At 42.2% G+C, this 17717-nt stretch overlaps 1 protein-coding gene and 1 pseudogene across 1 annotated transcript; both read left to right on the top strand.

Annotated features, from left to right (window-relative positions):
• The first annotated feature begins 630 nt into the window (after nt 1–630).
• SNX12 (sorting nexin 12) lies at nt 631–9996 on the top strand. The gene is made up of 4 exons (XM_047765231.1): nt 631–907; nt 6661–6756; nt 7321–7445; nt 8117–9996. Exons 1-4 carry the CDS (start codon nt 743–745, stop codon nt 8217–8219), a joined length of 489 nt encoding a protein of 162 aa, XP_047621187.1. The 5' UTR covers nt 631–742; the 3' UTR covers nt 8220–9996.
• Nucleotides 9997–14952: 4956 nt separating this feature from the next.
• The window catches only part of LOC125118042 (mpv17-like protein), a 41127-nt pseudogene continuing 38362 nt past the window's right edge, over nt 14953–17717 (top strand).

Below are 17717 nucleotides of genomic sequence, written 5' to 3'. Positions count from 1 at the left end.
AAATAGAAGGTATTGAAAGAAATGCCCTTGGTTTGCTGAGAACACTTGAAATTAGCTTTTATGTGGCAACAAGTGGAGGATAAAGATATGCCCAAATTTTCCTAAGAAGTGAGAATGAGAAATCGTCTTTTTTGACCTCATGCTCACTGCTTTCTTGGCACCATAAATAGGGCTCAATTGCGTGTGAAATGAATTGAAACTATCAGTAGCACAAGTGGCTGGGCTGCGTTCTAGGTTCTTAATACTATTGTCGGAACCCCACCCTCCGGAGACCACCCTTCTACTTTCGTGCAAAACCGCTACTTATTCAGGTCACGGGGCTTCGTCCTATCACTGCAGAATCCAAGCTTGCGGGGCAGTGCCCACTGCAGATTGACGCATGGTGTAAGACAATTTCTTGGGCTGAGGAGCAGCGATTGGCGGATCTCGCCTATAGTGCTTCCCAGGACACTAGGGGTGTGCGTATTGGAAATGCAGGTTCCGGGGCGGCCAGTAACACCGCCCGGAAGTCTGAATGAGGCCTCCTCCGACAGCACTTCCAAACTACCTCATGGCCGCTATTCAGAGTGCCCGGCCCCGGGCAGCGGCAGCGTGCGTGCGTGCGTGCGTGGGCGCGCGCACGCGGTGCCGCCGTCAGTAGGTTGGCTGGTTATTTTGCAAGCGGGAGGGGCCGTGCGCGCTCCTGCCTCCGGCTTCTGTCCCCCACCCCCCCTTCCCCGGTCCCGGTTTCTCCTTCGGAAAGATGTCGGACACGGCAGTAGCTGACACTCGGCGCCTTAACTCGAAGCCGCAGGACCTGACCGACGCTTACGGGCCGCCAAGTAACTTCCTAGAGATCGACATCTTTAATCCACAGACGGTGGGCGTGGGCCGGGCACGCTTCACCACCTATGAGGTTCGCATGCGGGTGAGTCACGGGGTGAGGGAGACAGCTAAGGGGGGACCGGGCGGCTGGGCGGGGAGGACTGTGGCGGGGGGGGAGGCTGCCATAGGGACGGCTAATGGTGGAGAAGGCGCTTGAGGGGTCATTTGGGGGATGGGGTGTTACAGGTTTGCAGAGAGGTCTGCACACTCGGTTGTGGCCCGAGGATACAGAAAACTCCTGAGGGGGACATCAGACTGGCTTGAGGGAAAGCAAGTAGCCATGAGCAAGAAATGAAGCATGACTGAAGGCGGTAGGAAGGATGGAGAGGATTAGAGTGATACATTCAAGGAAATAGGGATCAGAACTGTAGCAACACAAGGGGTTAAGGAAGAGTGGAAAAGAGCTGGTGATGGCAAGCCAAGGCGGGGGTCCCATTACTAAACTAGGTTGTGGGAAGTCAGCCTGAAGAGGGGGAACCGGAAGGCCTGGCTTCCTCCTAATGAGGTCTCCCTGGATGATGGCATTAAGCAGAGCCTGGATTAAAGGGAAGAGAGACACCAGGAAAGGAAGACAGTGGGCTTGGTGGAGAGACTCTTCTAGGAGAGTCCCCTTGGACTGAGTGCTTCCCAGACTTGTGTAGAATTAACATCTGAAGGAGAGAAGTGTTTTATGCTTAAGTTTTCTCAGGTACTACATGCTCACTGGAAAACCTGACCTTGCACTCAGATTGGTGGCTTGTCAGTTGCTGCCCTCATCCTGTGCTGACCCTTTAGATTTCAAGTATCCAGAATGTTTATTTCAATATTTACTGGCTCTCATTTGGGTTTTCTGTATATAAATGGCCGTTTGCCCTTTCTGCTCTAGGTTAACCTTTTGGATTCATTATATTAATCCCTGGTCTGTATTTAACTTTAACATCTGACATTTCAAGACTGCCCCAGGAATGGCTTCTTCCAGTGTGCACTACAGAGGACTTTATTCTCTAGTTCTTAGTCCACAACGCTAGGATGGAATGTGCAGAGTACATGGTTTGCAGGTTCTTTGGCCTCATTGAAGTGGTTACAGGCAAAAAGTTTGAGAGCCGTTTTCTAATTTTCCTTATGTTTTCTTCTCAGACTAGAGGGCCAGAATATTCTCTATGGACAGCATGCTGCTCAAACAGCATTTGAAGACCTAAAAGAGTGTATGTGCTTTCATTTTTGATTGAATGAATTGAATGAGAGAGTGTGCTCTCCCATCTGGGTTTTTGAAATCAAATTGAGAAATGATCATCTCCAAATTCAAGTTTGGCGAAGTCCAAACTGAAGAAACGCTGATAGCAAAAAATGAGAAAAACTTCTCTATAAGAGGACTGTTCGAAATCATCTCTCTGGGGAAGAATGGGAGGTAGATCCCTCAAAATATGATAAAAGCTGGGAATTGTTAGTGGTAGAGAACCTAATTACCTGAGGAAGCCTGGGCGTAACTTGTTCATTTTAAGAACTCTGCTGTAGGGTTTTGAAGACATTGTCTTGATGTATAACCCAAGAACCATAGGGATTATGAACGGAATTGTTCTCTTCTTCAGACTAGTAGTAACTGCAAGGACTGTTCATCTGGTGCCTACTGTGAGCCAGGCACTGAATTACGTTTTAGTTTTTTTTTTTTCCTATCTTTTTAGGGCTGCACCTGAGGCATATGGAGGTTCCCAGGCTTGGGGTCTAATCGGAGCTGTTGCTGCTGGCCTGTGCCACAGCCATAGCCACGCCAGATCCAAACCGCATCTGTGACCTACACCACAGCTCACGGCAACGCTGGATCCTTAACTCATTTTGGAAGGCCGGGGACTCTGTGTCCTCATGGATGCTAGTTAGATTTGTTTCCACTGCGGCACGATGGAAACTCCAAGTTTTAGTTTTCAAATCCTTACAAAAACACCCTTTTTACAGATAGGAAGCTCAGGAGGAATGCAGTTTAACTTGCCCAAGTACACATAACTAATAAGTGGCAGGGCTGGGATTTGAATGCAGGTTGATCTGATCCAAAGCCCATCATACTCTTTCCACTACACTTTAGTCTCTTTGGCAATGCTTAGTTGCAAAACTTTAGTGTACAAGTTTTTTTCTACCCACTAAGCTTTTCATCAGTCCTTTCCACAATTACAAATTGTATAGCGATGATAGGGTTGATTGCAGTTCCTAATTCTGTGGGTTTGAGTTAATTTGTACTTATGTTAATTTGTATGGCTATATAGGCTTTTAATATTTAATATTTTATCAAAAAAGAGGAAAGTTGGTAAAATCATCCAGTTTTAAATTGGTAGGCACTATAGGGAGCCTGAGACTCAGAGAATGGGCTTTGAGAGTTAGGCATTGTGTATGGTAGAAGAAAATGGTACTGACGTTTTTTCTTTGTATAATAGCTCAGGGAAGGAACCCCACTCCCCCCCCCCCCAAAGAAATAAAGAGTCTGGAGAGGTGTCCTAGTGACTTCACATGATATATATGGAGCTTTTCAATTGTCGGTTTTGGGAGTTCTCTTCTGGCTCAGCAGGTTAAGGATCTGACATTGTCGCTGCAGTGGCTTGGGCCACTGCTATGGTGCAGGTTTGATCCCTGGCCCTGGAACTTCCTTATGCCGCAAGAGTGGCTAAAAAAGAAAAACAAACAAACAAATAAAAAATTCAAATGTCAGTTGTCTGGTGGACTTGAATTTGCTCCTTTTTCTCCTTTCCCTTGATTTTGTGTGGATCAGAGCCAAAGGACTCTATATCCTGTACTACACAATCCTGTCTTCCTCATATAGTTTGTAGGTTGGAGCTGGGAGAGTATCCCAGTACATAGTAGCCCCTTCCTTTGATGGCTAGGTGCTGAGATGAAAGGCCATTATTGTCACCATCGTGTGGGGGGAGTAGGGAAAGAATAGCATTTTTGTAAGTCAAAGGAGGAAGTCCACAAAATGGCAGTGGGTGGTTTCACTGTGTCTTGGAAGAATCTGCTCAGCATTTTTTTTTCCTTAGGGCCTTCTGTTGGCTTCTGTAAAAGCCTACTATTTAAGGTTCTACTGTTTGGGGATCACAGTATTTGTAATGAACTCTGGTGGAAACTTAGAATTATATGATACTGAAGGGCCTTTTTCTTGCATGATATATTTTTACCCCTAGCTTTATTGGGATATAATTGACAGGTAACATTGTCTAGGTTTAAGGTATACAATGTGATGATTTGATATACATCTATATTTGGTGCGGGATTCTGAGAATGTTCTCTATATTGGCTTATTTTGAATGGTTAATACATGCATGTGGTACAAAATTCAAAAGGTACAAAAAAGATAAACTATATTTATTGGAGAAAAATCTCTATGTATGTGGACCCACGCAGTTCAAACCTGTATTGTTCAAATGTCAACTGTACTGTAAAAACCAAGTCTTCCTCTCCCCCTTTGCCCTCCAGAGATTCCCCTTTCCGAAGAAGCCACTGTTCTCATTTTCTTATTTATTCTTCTAAGGACTAGTTTCGGTAATAAAATATTATGTTACCTGTATCACACTCCACTTTGATCCATTGACATTCCTTCGACCTCAATCCTGAGTAGAGTTGTTAACTAATGTAAGTTGGCCAGTTATTTGCCTTTTGATGCTGTATACCAAGAACTAGATCCTGAAAAGGCAATTTCCAGACTTGAGGACTATAAAGCATGACGTAGGAATGTGTGAAGCTATAGCATAGCTCCAAGATGCTTTTTTTTCCCACTCTGAGTTAGTTGTGGAGAAAGGAGAGAAAGTAGTTCCTTTTATTTCCATCTGCCAATTCGAATTGGCTGGTGGGAAATATAGTCAGTATTAATGCATTTGTTTGGCCATTCCTATTTAGAACTTGTGGATAAGAGTGAAGATCAGGGCTTTGGGATTGTTGGGGATTGGAGCCTTTGGAAAATTCTTTTTTGAAGTTTTTTATGGAAAATTCTTAATGATTAAGATGTGAGAATAAGCTGATTTATATCAGGGATCAAACTGTGGTAAGCCAACTTAATGTAATTTCTGCAGCACTTTCTGGATAAGGAGAGGGTAAACAGATACATAGGGCCTCTGTTAATCAACTGAATATTCACTGAGTAACTTCCATAGTCTGCTTTTAGGGAGATGTAGAAGTAGTCATGGATCCTGATTTCAATGAAATTATAATTTAGTTATGTAGCAAGACTAACATAATGCATAAAACAATGGTGTGTCAGGCAGTGCTAAAGTATAAGTGTCATAGGAGTTCAGAGGAGAGAAGCAAAGCTGGTGTGGTCAGGACAGATTTTCTGGATGAAATGGGACTTGAGCTGGGACTTGTAGAATGGAGAGGATTTGAACAGGCAAAGCAGAGGAAGGCATACCTAGGAGGTGCTTATCTCGTTCTTTACAAAAAACATAAATTCACTTTTCATTTGTTTATTTATTTATTTATTTTTTTGTCTTTTTCCTATTTCTTTGGGCCGCTCCTGCGGCATGTGGAGGTTCCCAGGCTAGGGGTCAGATCGGAGCTGTAGCCACTGGCCTACGCCAGAGCCACAGCAACTCGGGATCCGAGCCGCGATCTACACCACTGCTCACGGCAACGCCGGATCGTTAACCCACTGAGCAGGGGCAGGGACCGAACCCCCAACCTCATGGTTCCTAGTCGGATTCGTTAACCACTGCGCCACGACGGCAACTCCCACTTTTCATTTGAAAATGTATGGAGTTCTTGTCGTGGCTCAGAGGAAACATATCTGACTAGCATCCATGAGGACGCAGGTTCAATCCCTGGCCTCACTCAGTAGGTTAAAGATCCAGTGTTGCATGAGCTGTGGTGTAGGTCGCAGACATGGCTTGGATCTGGCGTTGCTGTGACTGTGGTATAGGCCAGCAGCTGTAGCTCCAATTCGACCCCTAGCCTGGGAACCTCCGTGTACTGCGCATGTGGCCCTAAAAAGACAAAAAAAAAATGTAATACATGCACATGATGAGTTCAGATTGTACCATGAAAATGTGACCTATCCATTCCAGTTGTCTAGTCTTATTCTCCAAAATCAGTCACTTTTACCAGTATCTTTTCAGAACAAATATTTATATATATGTATATCCCTTTTAAAAACACAGAGGTAGGCTGTATATACTGTTCTATACCTTGATTTTAATATCTTTTCATATTGGGGCATAGATACCTTTCACATTATTTTCATAGTTGTATTCCACTGTACATGTATACCATAATTTATTTAAGCAGTTACCTTTTGATGGACATATATTATTGTTACAAATGAGAAAACTCAGTGAAAACCTTTGTACACACATGTTTATGCATAACTTCAAGTCTGTTTGTAGGATAAATTCTAAATAGCAAGGGACTTTTTTTTTTAGGGTTGCACTTGCGCCATATGGAAGTTCCTGGACTAGTGATTGAATTTGAGCTGCAGCTGCCAGCCTACGCTGTAGCCACAGTAACGCAGGATCTGAGCTGTGTCTGCCATCTACACCACAGTTCATGGCAGCACCGGATCCTTAACCCACTGAGTGAGGCCAAGGATTGAACCTGTGTCCTCGTGGATGTTAGTCGGGTTCGTTAACCACTGAGCCACAATGGGAACTCCCGCAGCAAGAGACTTCTAATCACCACATGTGAAGGATGGATGTGGTAAGGATTGGTATTCACACCGTGGTGTTTTGAAAGGGTTATAAGAGCATGGTCCATAGGAGCTGTTTTTTATGTCCTGTTCAAGTGGTTCTGGCAGGTGGCTGTCAGGGGCTGAATGTTACTTAGCATCTCTCTTCTCTTTCTTCCCTGTAGACAAATCTACCTATCTTCAAGCTGAAGGAGTCCTGTGTACGGCGGCGCTACAGTGACTTTGAGTGGCTAAAAAATGAGCTGGAGCGAGATAGTAAGGTATGGCCTTTTTCCTTGTGTGGCACCCTTAGGGGAGGAGATCTACATAGGCTTAGAAGGCATAAGATTATGATCTATGATCTATCTATAAAATCTTGAAGGCAGTAGAGAGGGTGAACACACTCTATCTACCAAATCCCAATATATTGGGTTTGGGTGATACTCTTTGAAACTTGAAAGTGCTATGTTCACGAGAAGTTATGAAGAAACAGTATTGCTTGACTTAGTCGCTAGTAAAGTCATACAACTTAATTCCTATGGGTGTTAAAAATGGAAAGTAGAGCTAAATTCTTGGATGGTGGTGGACTGTTAAAGAACATGAGGAATGTTTGGACTTTTATTTCCTTTCTTTTGAGATGGCAAACCTGTCTTCCCACAAAAACAGAGTTGAATTAATTTATGACCTGAGCCATCCTGACTGTTTTTATGGTCTCAGTTCCTGCATGATGCCGGCCATACATAGGATGGACCCGCTGCCTGATAGAAATGAAGTACACAGTGCTTTGCCATCTCATTCCCTCTCTGTCCTCTCTTGTGTGACTGATATTTTGTGTCTACTTTCAGATTGTAGTACCACCACTACCTGGGAAAGCCTTAAAGCGGCAGCTCCCTTTTCGAGGAGACGAAGGGATCTTTGAGGAGTCCTTTATTGAAGAAAGGAGGCAGGGCCTCGAACAGTTTATTAACAAGTAAGTCAAGTTCCTGAGGCTTCCTCTTGCTTCTTTTGCCATCTTGGTCTTTCTGTATGTTTCATCTCTCTCCTCTTTTTTTTTTTTTTTTTTTTTTTAGGGCCACACCTCCGGCATATGGAGGTTCCCAGACTAGAGGTTGAATTGGAGCTGTAGCCACTGGCCTACGCCATAGCCACAGCTATGCCAGATCCAAGCCGTGTTTGCGACCTACAACACAGCTCACAGCAACGCCAGATCCTTAACCCACTGAGTCAGGCCAGGGGTCAAACCTGCATCCTTTGGTTACTAGCCAGATTCGTTTCCATTGAGCCATGATAGGAACTCCTCTCTCCTCTTTTGTAGTGGGTAATATGATATGGTGCCAGTTGTGTGCTGGGCTAACTGGACAGTAAAACGCCATTCCTTTGAATAGAATTTTGATTCTGTACCTTGGGGTCTGTGAAAGCACTGCATGTTGGATGTGTCTAGGGATTTCCTCCTCTCTTTCCCCTCTCTCCTCTTCCCCTCTGCAATATTAGGGTTGAAGTGGTGCCCTGCTGCTGTCTTCTACTTACTTGAACCTCAGGGCCTACTTTGCCCTTCTTCCCCTGTCCACATCAGTACCCCATTCCTCTGTGAATTCTCTCTGATCCCAAATACTACTGATAACCATCTTGGTCTCTTTACAGAATTGCTGGGCACCCACTGGCTCAGAACGAACGCTGCCTACACATGTTCCTGCAGGAGGAGGCAATTGATAGGAACTACGTCCCTGGGAAGGTGCGCCAGTAGGAGCCCCTCTCACCACTTGCCCTCTACTTTCCTGCTGAAATGACATTGGTTTTTACACTAAGCCTCTCTCTCTCTTTGATCTGAAGTTGGCTGCCCGTCCCCTGGCCTGATAAGACTGTCTGGCATTGTGTTCCTTGGTACCTGCCATACCATGGGCACTCTGCTAGGATCCTCTTCTCTGAGGAGAGGTGGGAAACCACACAGGCAGATGCCCTTTGCTTGGGGTTGGGGGGTGGGTGGGGGGATTGGACTGGAAGGCAATTTCTTGGGCATTTACCCATGCCAGAAGGCTGACCTTGTGGGGGGCGTGTCTTGTGCTGGTGAGGCACTTGGATACATACTGATGCTGCAAGTCCAGGGGATTTTTCTTACTCTTAGGTTTAACCAGGAATGCCGAGCAGGGAAACATCCTGCCTTTCCTACCTGCATGAACTTTTTCCTTTTGGGGAAGGTGGCAGAGACTCAAAAGCTCTCCTTTGTTTTCTCCAGGCCTGATCCCAGTTATCGCAACAGTTTCCTTTGTTATTTTCTCTCTCCCTTGTTGTTTTTCATGGCAGTAGTGATAGAGTCAAAGCAGTCATTTGTGTGGCGCAATGTGTTTGGGTTTTCTGGGCCCATCATGGCTGCTTCAGAGTCAGAAGAAAGCCATAGGGCAGTAGGGGAGCTCCTGTTGCCTAGCCCCTCTCCTTTGTGGCTCTCCACTCTGGCTGCCTGTTCTTGCTCACCAGCAGGCGAGTCATTACCATAGGCTGAGTCAGCAGTTCTCCCTCCCCAAGCCCTTGCTACTTTATGGGTTAGCTTTGCAGGTTTGGTGGCTTTGGGGCTGGGGGAAACTCACCACTGCCAGGTAACTCCCTGAAGGGTTGGAGTGGATCATTTTCCAGGTACCTCCCGGTGGTAGGGAAGGGCATCATCACTCTCTTCCTTCCATTCTCCCTTCCCCCCATTCCATTTAGTGCTGCCACAGGGCAGAAACACATGAACAAACCACACAGTCTCTGATTTCTCCTAAGCACTTTGAGCTGTTAAATGGGGCTTAGGGGCAAGAGTTGTCACTGCCCTCCCCAGCTTGGTCACAGGGTTATTGAACTGCCTGCACTTGTTTCCCACGGAACTCCAGCATTCTTCCTGGAAGTTGAGCTAGGGTTCGCAAGCTGGGTATAGATTTCTAAATCTTAGAGTCTGAAGCAATTTATCAGGGCTGACGACTTTCCTGGGCTTCTGTCTGGGAGGTAGTGGTTTGTTTGCTGGGGCCCCATATCTATCCCAAATGGTGGCACGGGAGTAGGTTAACTCCGGTGTCAGGTCAAAAGTGGGGCTCTTTCCTTAGAATCCCTATCATGGAAGGATTGGAGTTCTTTATATAGGGTCTTGGGGGAAAAGGATTACTGATTCTGACAAGACCCTGATCGGAGAGATTAGGATTGAATTTTGACATGGGATTCAGAGGCCATCTAAATGTTGAAGTTCCCTGAGGCAGGTCAGCTTTCTAGCTGCTGGGCCTGTGCCAGGGGCTGAACAGCCCCTCGAGAAAGGCTCTGCTCCCTTTCCCACCTCCCCAATGTTGGTGTTGTTGCTGCCTTTTTCATTTGTATCCTCTGTTACTTTTTTTTTTTTTAAAGATTCCTTCTTTCATTGTGCACAAGTGCTGAGAGCCTGAGGCCCCATTTCTGCTGTGTATATATCCTGACTTGGGGCTTTTATTCAGCAAAATGTTCATTCTTCTGTCAGACAATGTCATATTCAACTCTGTTCATATTAAACCACTGTGAAGCAAGCCTCTGTTTTCCTGCCTAAGTTGTAAATTTAGTATTTTTTTAGTTTCTAAGATATTCTGGGTATTGTGTAGAAATCATACAACATGGTCAGTGTCCTTAGGTCATAAGTAAGTTTTACATTTAAATTTTTTAAAAAACAGAATCCTAAGTTGCCTGTAGCAATATTTACCTGTCCTTCTTGCAGCTTGCAATTGACTTTGTCACAGAGGTAATGCAACTGTTTGCAGGAAGTAGCCATAGGGCTCAGTAACTGTGGTTTAGGTCAGATTTAGCAGATTTGGTTTTTAAGCTTGTGGGTTTGTGCTAATTTGGGCAGAATATATTTGTAGTATGTGTATGTGTATATATATGTATATGCATATGCTCTGTGTGTACATAAACACATGTGTGTGTGTGTTCATCCTATAACACTCCCCCCGCCACAACCCCTACAAACATTATTTCTTTCATAGTCTTTTTAACCTTAATGGAGACTTTTCCTTTCAAATAGATTTGATGCAGGCAGAAAGGTGAATGAACTCTGAGAACTGTTTTTGTTTTTGTTTTGGTCTTTTTGAGGGCCGCTCCCGTGGCATATGGAGGTTCCCAGGCTAGGGGTCTAATCGGAGCTGTTGCCTCCGGCCACAGCCACAGCCACAGCCACAGCAATGCCAGATCCGAGCCGCGTCTGCGACCTACAACCACAGCTCGCGGCAATGCTGGATCCTTAACCCACTGAGCCGGGCCAGGGATCAAACCCGTGTTCTCATGGATGCCAGTCAGATTCATTTCTGCTGACCCACCATGGGAACTCCCAAAGCTAGTTTTAATCATGTAGTTGAGCATGGAAAGAAGGTATAGAAAGTGATGTCAAAACATTATGAATTAAGGTGACATAATGATATTTGGGTCTGTGTAGAAGCGTGGGAGCGGAATTGAAGTTAAGAGATTTTGGTAGTTCAGGAGTTAGATGACTAAAGATATCTGAGGGGACAGGGAAGAATAGCTATTTCTGTGAGATAGGAGAAAGGAAGAGTAATGATAGAAATGCAACCTTCACAGGCAGCAGGGTTGGAAAATGAATTAGAGAATAATTAGAAAAGGCAGCTATAGAATAAAATAGTAACAAAACTTTGGACAGATAACATCGTTTGACAGGTATTAATTAGTAGCTGCCTGTGTGTCTAGCCTTATGCTAAAAGCTGGGCTGTGATGGAGCGGAGTGCTTGTGGTACAAATAAAATGATTATATTCTTTTTCCTCATAGACCTTATTATTTCTTATACTTTGGTTCAGGAGATATTTATAGAAGACAAAAACATGCCAGAGATAAAATAAAAGGTCCAGATACATCTAGTTATTTGTCCAGCTTTTTAAAAAAAATAATCAGATCAGGTTTTCTTCGGAGTCAAATGTAACTGGGTCCCAAAAAGAACCCCAAATCCAAGCCTATTAACACCAAGGAGAAAGGGAAGCATACTTTTATAAGGAATTCAAGTTTATGCATGCATGTAGGTATTTACTACTAATTAACACCCTTTATTCATAGCTCAACCTTAACACTGGAACTTGGGGGATGGAGGCTAAACAAATTTTTGAACATAGTAGCTAGATCCAAAAGAAGTCTAAATCTTCACATTCCAAAGGTGCCTTAATGACCCTTTGAACCCTTCTTTGAGGTGAGTTGAGCTAGTATAGAGTGAGAGAGGTGCACACTTCAGGCTTCTGTGGAGTTTGTGTTTGATGAGGTATCCTAGGTAAGACACTTCTGTCTTCAAATACATGCTGTAATAATTTAAGTAAATTTTTTTTTTTTTTGCTGTGGAATTGCAGACCAGTTGCTCACTGAAATGGATATTTCTTGCTATCTTTGAGGACTATTGAGTCACCCTTGGTCTTCTCTTCTTAAACACATAACAGGTCTAATTTTTGCTCACTTGGCTCATTTTTAACCCTTTTATCTTTATTATTCTGAAATCTTTCCAAGGTCCTTATGTGTCCCTAAGTCACAGAGTCTAAAACTGGACACCACTTTAATTATAGCCTGACTTTTAGGTGGTTGTTAGTCCATTTATACATTGCAGTATTCAAGTTTACTTTTAAAATATAAACACTTTGTGACTAATTTAGCTTGTGGTTCTCTGCCACTCCCTTCCCGACCACCCACCACCCCTCATTCTTCTTATCTTTTTTATTTTTGGCTTGTACAAAAAAAATTGTTCCCCTATTTTATTTTCTCCCTTCTCTCTCTCTCCCTCTCTCTATGCTTTTGAGAACAGAAAACTCATTCCTTACAAAATGGACAAACTGGGGTAATTATTAACATTATACAGAATAAAGGAATCTTTAAGTCATGGCAAGCTTTCTTTAAATAGGTGCTTCCTATGGTGGTTTTAAGTGTTTGTATATAGATCATCCAACTACTTGATAAAGAGAAACTGAAGGTAAAGGATTAAGAGGCACTGCTAATTGAAGGTCACTCAGGAATTGGATAAAACAGTAATTCTTAAATGAACAATAAAAAATTCACAGAAAGTTATGTGTACTTTTTAAGAAAATGTTATTTATTATACCAATATATTTTTTTTCTGTCCATATAAGTCAACTTTTTTGATCATTTGTGCTAGTGGAGGGATATACATTTTTATTTTGTTATGCATTTTTCTAAAATTTAAATATAGGCATGTCTAATATTCATAAGGCTTAAAAAATATTTCCTCATATGTAGTCAGAATGAAGACTCAGGAAGATCTGAAAAGTAGTAGAAAGAGTACTAGGCTTGGAATAGAAACCTGGGTTCTGGAGTTTGCTGTGCTATTGGCTGGCTCTAGTACCTTAGGCGAATTGCTTCACCACATTGGGCCTATTTTTTCAGCTATAAAATGAGGGATTTGACTAAATACATGAGGTATCTTAAATCTATAATGTTTATTTATTTATTTTTATTTTTTTGGCTGCACTCATCACATATGTAAGTTTCTGGGCCAGGGATCGAATCTGTGCCACAGCAGCGACCCTCGCTGCAGCAGTGACAGCACAGGATCCTTAACCCACTGTGACACAAGGGAACTCCCAAATCTCTAATGTTTATGATTTCTAACCCTTGCCAAGGAGTTGAGAAACCCTGGAGGTGATGCCACCAAAAAGGTGAAAGCACAGTTTTCCCCCTGTGATGGAGTTTGCTATTGTGCAGTTAGTGTTCTCTCCTAGAAATGAATGACTCTTCACTTACCCTGATTAGATTTTGTTTGCCCACATCTTGTGTCACGTCATGGGTACTCCACTGAATCTCAGCATTGAAGTGTTGATTTGATTTAGAGTTGCCCTAATTTTATCGTAGAGCTTTCCACATGAAATTTTTTTTTTTTTTTTTTTTTTGCTATTTCTTGGGCCGCTCCCGCGGCATATGGAGATTCCCAGGCTAGGGGTCGAATCGGAGCTGTAGCCACCGGCCTACGCCAGAGCCACAGCAACGCGGGATCCGAGCCGCGTCTGCAACCTACACCACAGCTCACGGCAACGCCGGATCGTCAACCCACTGAGCAAGGGCAGGGACCGAAGCCGCAACCTCATGGTTCCTAGTCGGATTCGTTAACCACTGCGCCACGACGGGAACTCCCACATGAAATTTTTAAATGAAATAGTCACCTCATAACTATATGGAACTATTTAAAATATATAAATTATAACTGTTGACCTGATTACAAAAGTGCCCATTTTGTTGAAATGTTTTATTGTGGTGATAAAAGTTCAAAAGTAATGCTAGTTAACAAAATTCAAACAAAACAAAAATGTGTGAAAAGTGAGACTTCTCCTTAGTTCCTCTCCCTACCCCCATTCCTCAAGAATAACTTAATTTGGTATGTGTCTTCCTAGACATTTCTCTATACAAATATATGTATATGAAAGATATACATATATTCATACATATACATCAGTAAATACCCACACACTTGTATACACAAAAAACAATATAGTTTTTTTAAAAAACAAAATTGAATATTATATGTACTATTTTGCAACTTTTTCACTTTGTAATATGGTATGAACTTCCTTTCACATTAGTACATGGAAATTTAACTCATTTTAAAAAAGGATGGCATCATGTTTCATAGTATAGTTGTATCATCACTGAATGATTCACTTACTGGTAGAAATTTGTCTCCAGTGGTCCACTATTATAAGTAATGCTGCATATAACCTTGCTCATGTGTTGTAAGTATTTCTGTAGGGTAGATTTTGAGAGAAAGAATCCCTGGGTCAAAGGATGTGTGCATTTTACATTTTGATAGGTACTACTAAGCTACTTTCTTATAGAATGTAGTTTAGATTCCCACTTACAGCAAATGAGAATTTGTTTCTTCACAAAAGTGGAGAATTTCCTGTTTCCCTAAAAAAGTTTCCTTTGCTAAAAGTGGAAAAATATTAAACAATTAATTATCCAAACTATTTGATAAAAGTTGTATTTCTTAGTTTTAATTTGCATAATTAGTTGTAACGATACCACTATCAGGTTTTTTAATTTTCCCCCCAGATTTCATTTGAGTTGTCCTAGAAGCAGTATTTATTGCTTATTGAGCATCCTCACTATAGAGAAACCAAAAATCTCAATTAAAGGGCCAGGGTGTTCCTAGCTTTCATTCCACCTGGCTTTGGGGGAAACGAAGCAATTAGCCTAGTGGTAAAGTAACATTATCTGAAGCGCTGTCACTTGTCTGAAGCGCTGTCAATACCAATATTTTTTTTTAGGTTGGTACTGCTTGAGGCCAACCCCAGAGCCGCACTGACAGCTCAATACAGAAGACTCATCTGCCCTTAGGGCCAACCTCCTTGGAAACTCAGGGAAATATTATTTTGCCTCTTGGGCCACGATTCCTCTAGCTTGGATCTCCTTCTTGATTGTTTATCTCAGATTCCAAACCTTAAGATTACATGCAGGGACAGAGACGAGGACAGTGACGTAGTAGTAGTACGAGATGGCGATTGAGCTGGAAGGCGGACTTACCAGGCCTCCGCTCTTCTGGTTGGCTAGCTACATGTCAGTCAGAAGTACTGGAAAGTCTGACTGGTCCTATGCAATGGAAAGCACATACTCTCCTCTGATTGGCTTCTTAGTCGAGGGGGTGGGCCACAGGGTGACCTGCTGGTTGGCTGGAAGGGAAGGCCAGTAGGGACCTGTGGCGCTGCTTTCGAAAGCAAAGCCTGCCTCAGGGTACCTGGAAGAGCCGGCGGGGTTTCCTCCGAGCTCCTTCAGTTTATTTGGTAACTGTCGGCACCTCCGCAATCTAGCTATCCTCTTACCCCCTCCCCCCATCACCCCAAGCCCCTTCACGCTTAGGTGTCTCAAGGGTGTCTCCGGGTGTGCCACGGCGACTCTGGCTGTAGTCTCCTTGTCTGGCGCTTAGTGGGGCCATGTCTTACCCTGCAGGGCTCCATTCAGCAGCTCCGAGCTTTTCCTCTGATGTGGCCTGGGGAGTGGGGGATCAGGGACCCGGAGTGGGGCAAGAATTTGTTGGCAACAAGGAGGGGTTCATGATGGCGGAAGTGGGAGAGGCTGGGCTCTGCAGCCGTCAAAGGCTTCTTTGTATTAAGTCCCAGTAAGGGAGGTGCCTGATCCAGAAAGTTCCGCCATCCGGATGGCCACCACCATTTGAGCCATCCATCCCCTTCGTTGCGTCATTTCACCCCTCGTCGCTCCTTCCTAGACTCTTTAGGTCCAGAACCACTGCAGCAAATACATTGTTCCTCTGAGCCTGGATTCAGAGCCTTCCCTTTTCTTCCTCAGGTACAGTGGACTTGACCTGTTAACGACTTTATTCCTTTCTCCTAATTATTTTTAATTACACTAGTACATTCTCCTTGAAAAAAAAAAGAACCCTCAAAACATTACACATAGATGGAGCTAAAGTACACGTTGGCCATTACCCACAACCCTAGTCCTCTCCCCCTTCTGAAAGGTAGCCATTGTTTGTTTTTTTAAAGACAATGTTTTTTTTTATTTCTGTAAAAAGTATATACCATTCTGTACATATCTTTTTAATTAAAAAATTTTAAATTATATATTTTAAAAAATTAAAGTATAGTTGACTTACAGTCTTGTGCCAATTTCTTTCGTACGGCAAAGTGACCCAGTCACATACGTATGTATATATAATGTATATATATATATATATATATGCATATATATACACATTCTTTTTCTCATACATTCTGTCCCAAGGGATTGGATATAGCAAAGTGACCCAGTCGTATATATATATGCATATATAATTATATATATACATACATGTGTATGTGTGTATACACACACACACACACACATTCCTTTTCTTTTACATTCTATCCCAACAGATTGGATATAGTTCCCTGTGTTGTACCATGTACATATCTTGAAACTATTTTTCATTCAATGTTTTGGAAACATTTTAATTGGGTTTACTTCATTTTTTTTTAAAGTGGCATAATATGCCATAGAATGGCTATTACATAGTTTACTTAACCATTCCTTATTGATAGACTACTAGATTTTTCCAATTTTTTTTTTTTTTTTTGCTTCTACAAGCAGTCCTGCTATGAACATTCCTGAACATGACTTTTTGTCAGAGTTTCTCTAGGGCAGTGGCCCTCAAGCTTTTTGATGTCAGGACCCCTTTACATGCCTAAGAGAATTTGTTTATGCATGTTTATATCTACCACTATTCAATGTATTAGAAATTTTAAAATATTCATAAAAATAACAGCAATAGCCTATGTTAACATAAATAATATTTTAGATGAAAAGTAACTTTTCCAAAGCAAAAAAAAAAAATTATTGGGATCAGTAAAACTGTGCTACATTTTTTGCAAGTCTAAAGTCTTTAATAGAGTTAATAGGAAACATCTGGATTCTCATATCTGCTCTGTACTTAATCTGTTATGATGTTTTGGTTGAAGTATATTACACAGATGTAATTAGAAAAATGAGGAGTATTTTAATAGCCTTTTCAGATAATTGTGGATATTCTTTAATACTATATCAATCCTCAACAAGTGATAGTTTTTTAAAGATTACTTTTTTAAAGATTACTTTTAATGTGGATTTTTGAAACCATATCAATCAACTTTTTATGTTTTGTTACATTGAAATCCATTGGTCTACCCTATACTTTAATATATCTCTTACCGTGCATGATTTTATAACATCATACATTGACAATTTGGAAAATGTTGGTTTCAGTGAGTTATGCAGGTCTTTCAAATATTAGCACAGTTCATTAGGCAGTGTCAAAAAGTCACATGATGAGAGCACCACTGCTCTCATCAGAAAAGTCTTTATGTATTGGAAAGCTGCCAAACCTATGGTGGAGGTGCGAGTTTTCCAAAATTTTAATTTTTGCTTGAAAGCTCGAATTTTATCAGGACCAGACACTATGAATTGTTTTTCTTGAAGTTACAGGCTCACTTCGTAACCATTTTGAGAAAATGCCTGCCAAATACCCGTCTGAACAGCCATGGTTTATCTGTCAGTTGTTTTAAAAAAGTAACTAGTTCAGCTCACAACTCAGTTCCACAAGTGCTTTTCCTTGGCACAACCCAACTTGAGTATGCAACAGAAATGCTTTATCTGTACTTCCTGTTTTATTACACAGAATATTAGAAAGTTGTGTACTCAGCAATGGAGATTTAATAATTTTTACTGCTTCATCAAGGACATTCTTAAGTGTGTGGTGGTGAAAAAAATACAGTGAATACTAGTACAGTT

This window comes from Phacochoerus africanus, chromosome X, assembly GCF_016906955.1.
Source record: "Phacochoerus africanus isolate WHEZ1 chromosome X, ROS_Pafr_v1, whole genome shotgun sequence".
NCBI classification, from domain to species: Eukaryota; Metazoa; Chordata; class Mammalia; order Artiodactyla; family Suidae; genus Phacochoerus; species Phacochoerus africanus.
Note: the sequence above shows the minus strand (reverse complement) of the source record. Positions and strands in the feature narration are given on the sequence as shown.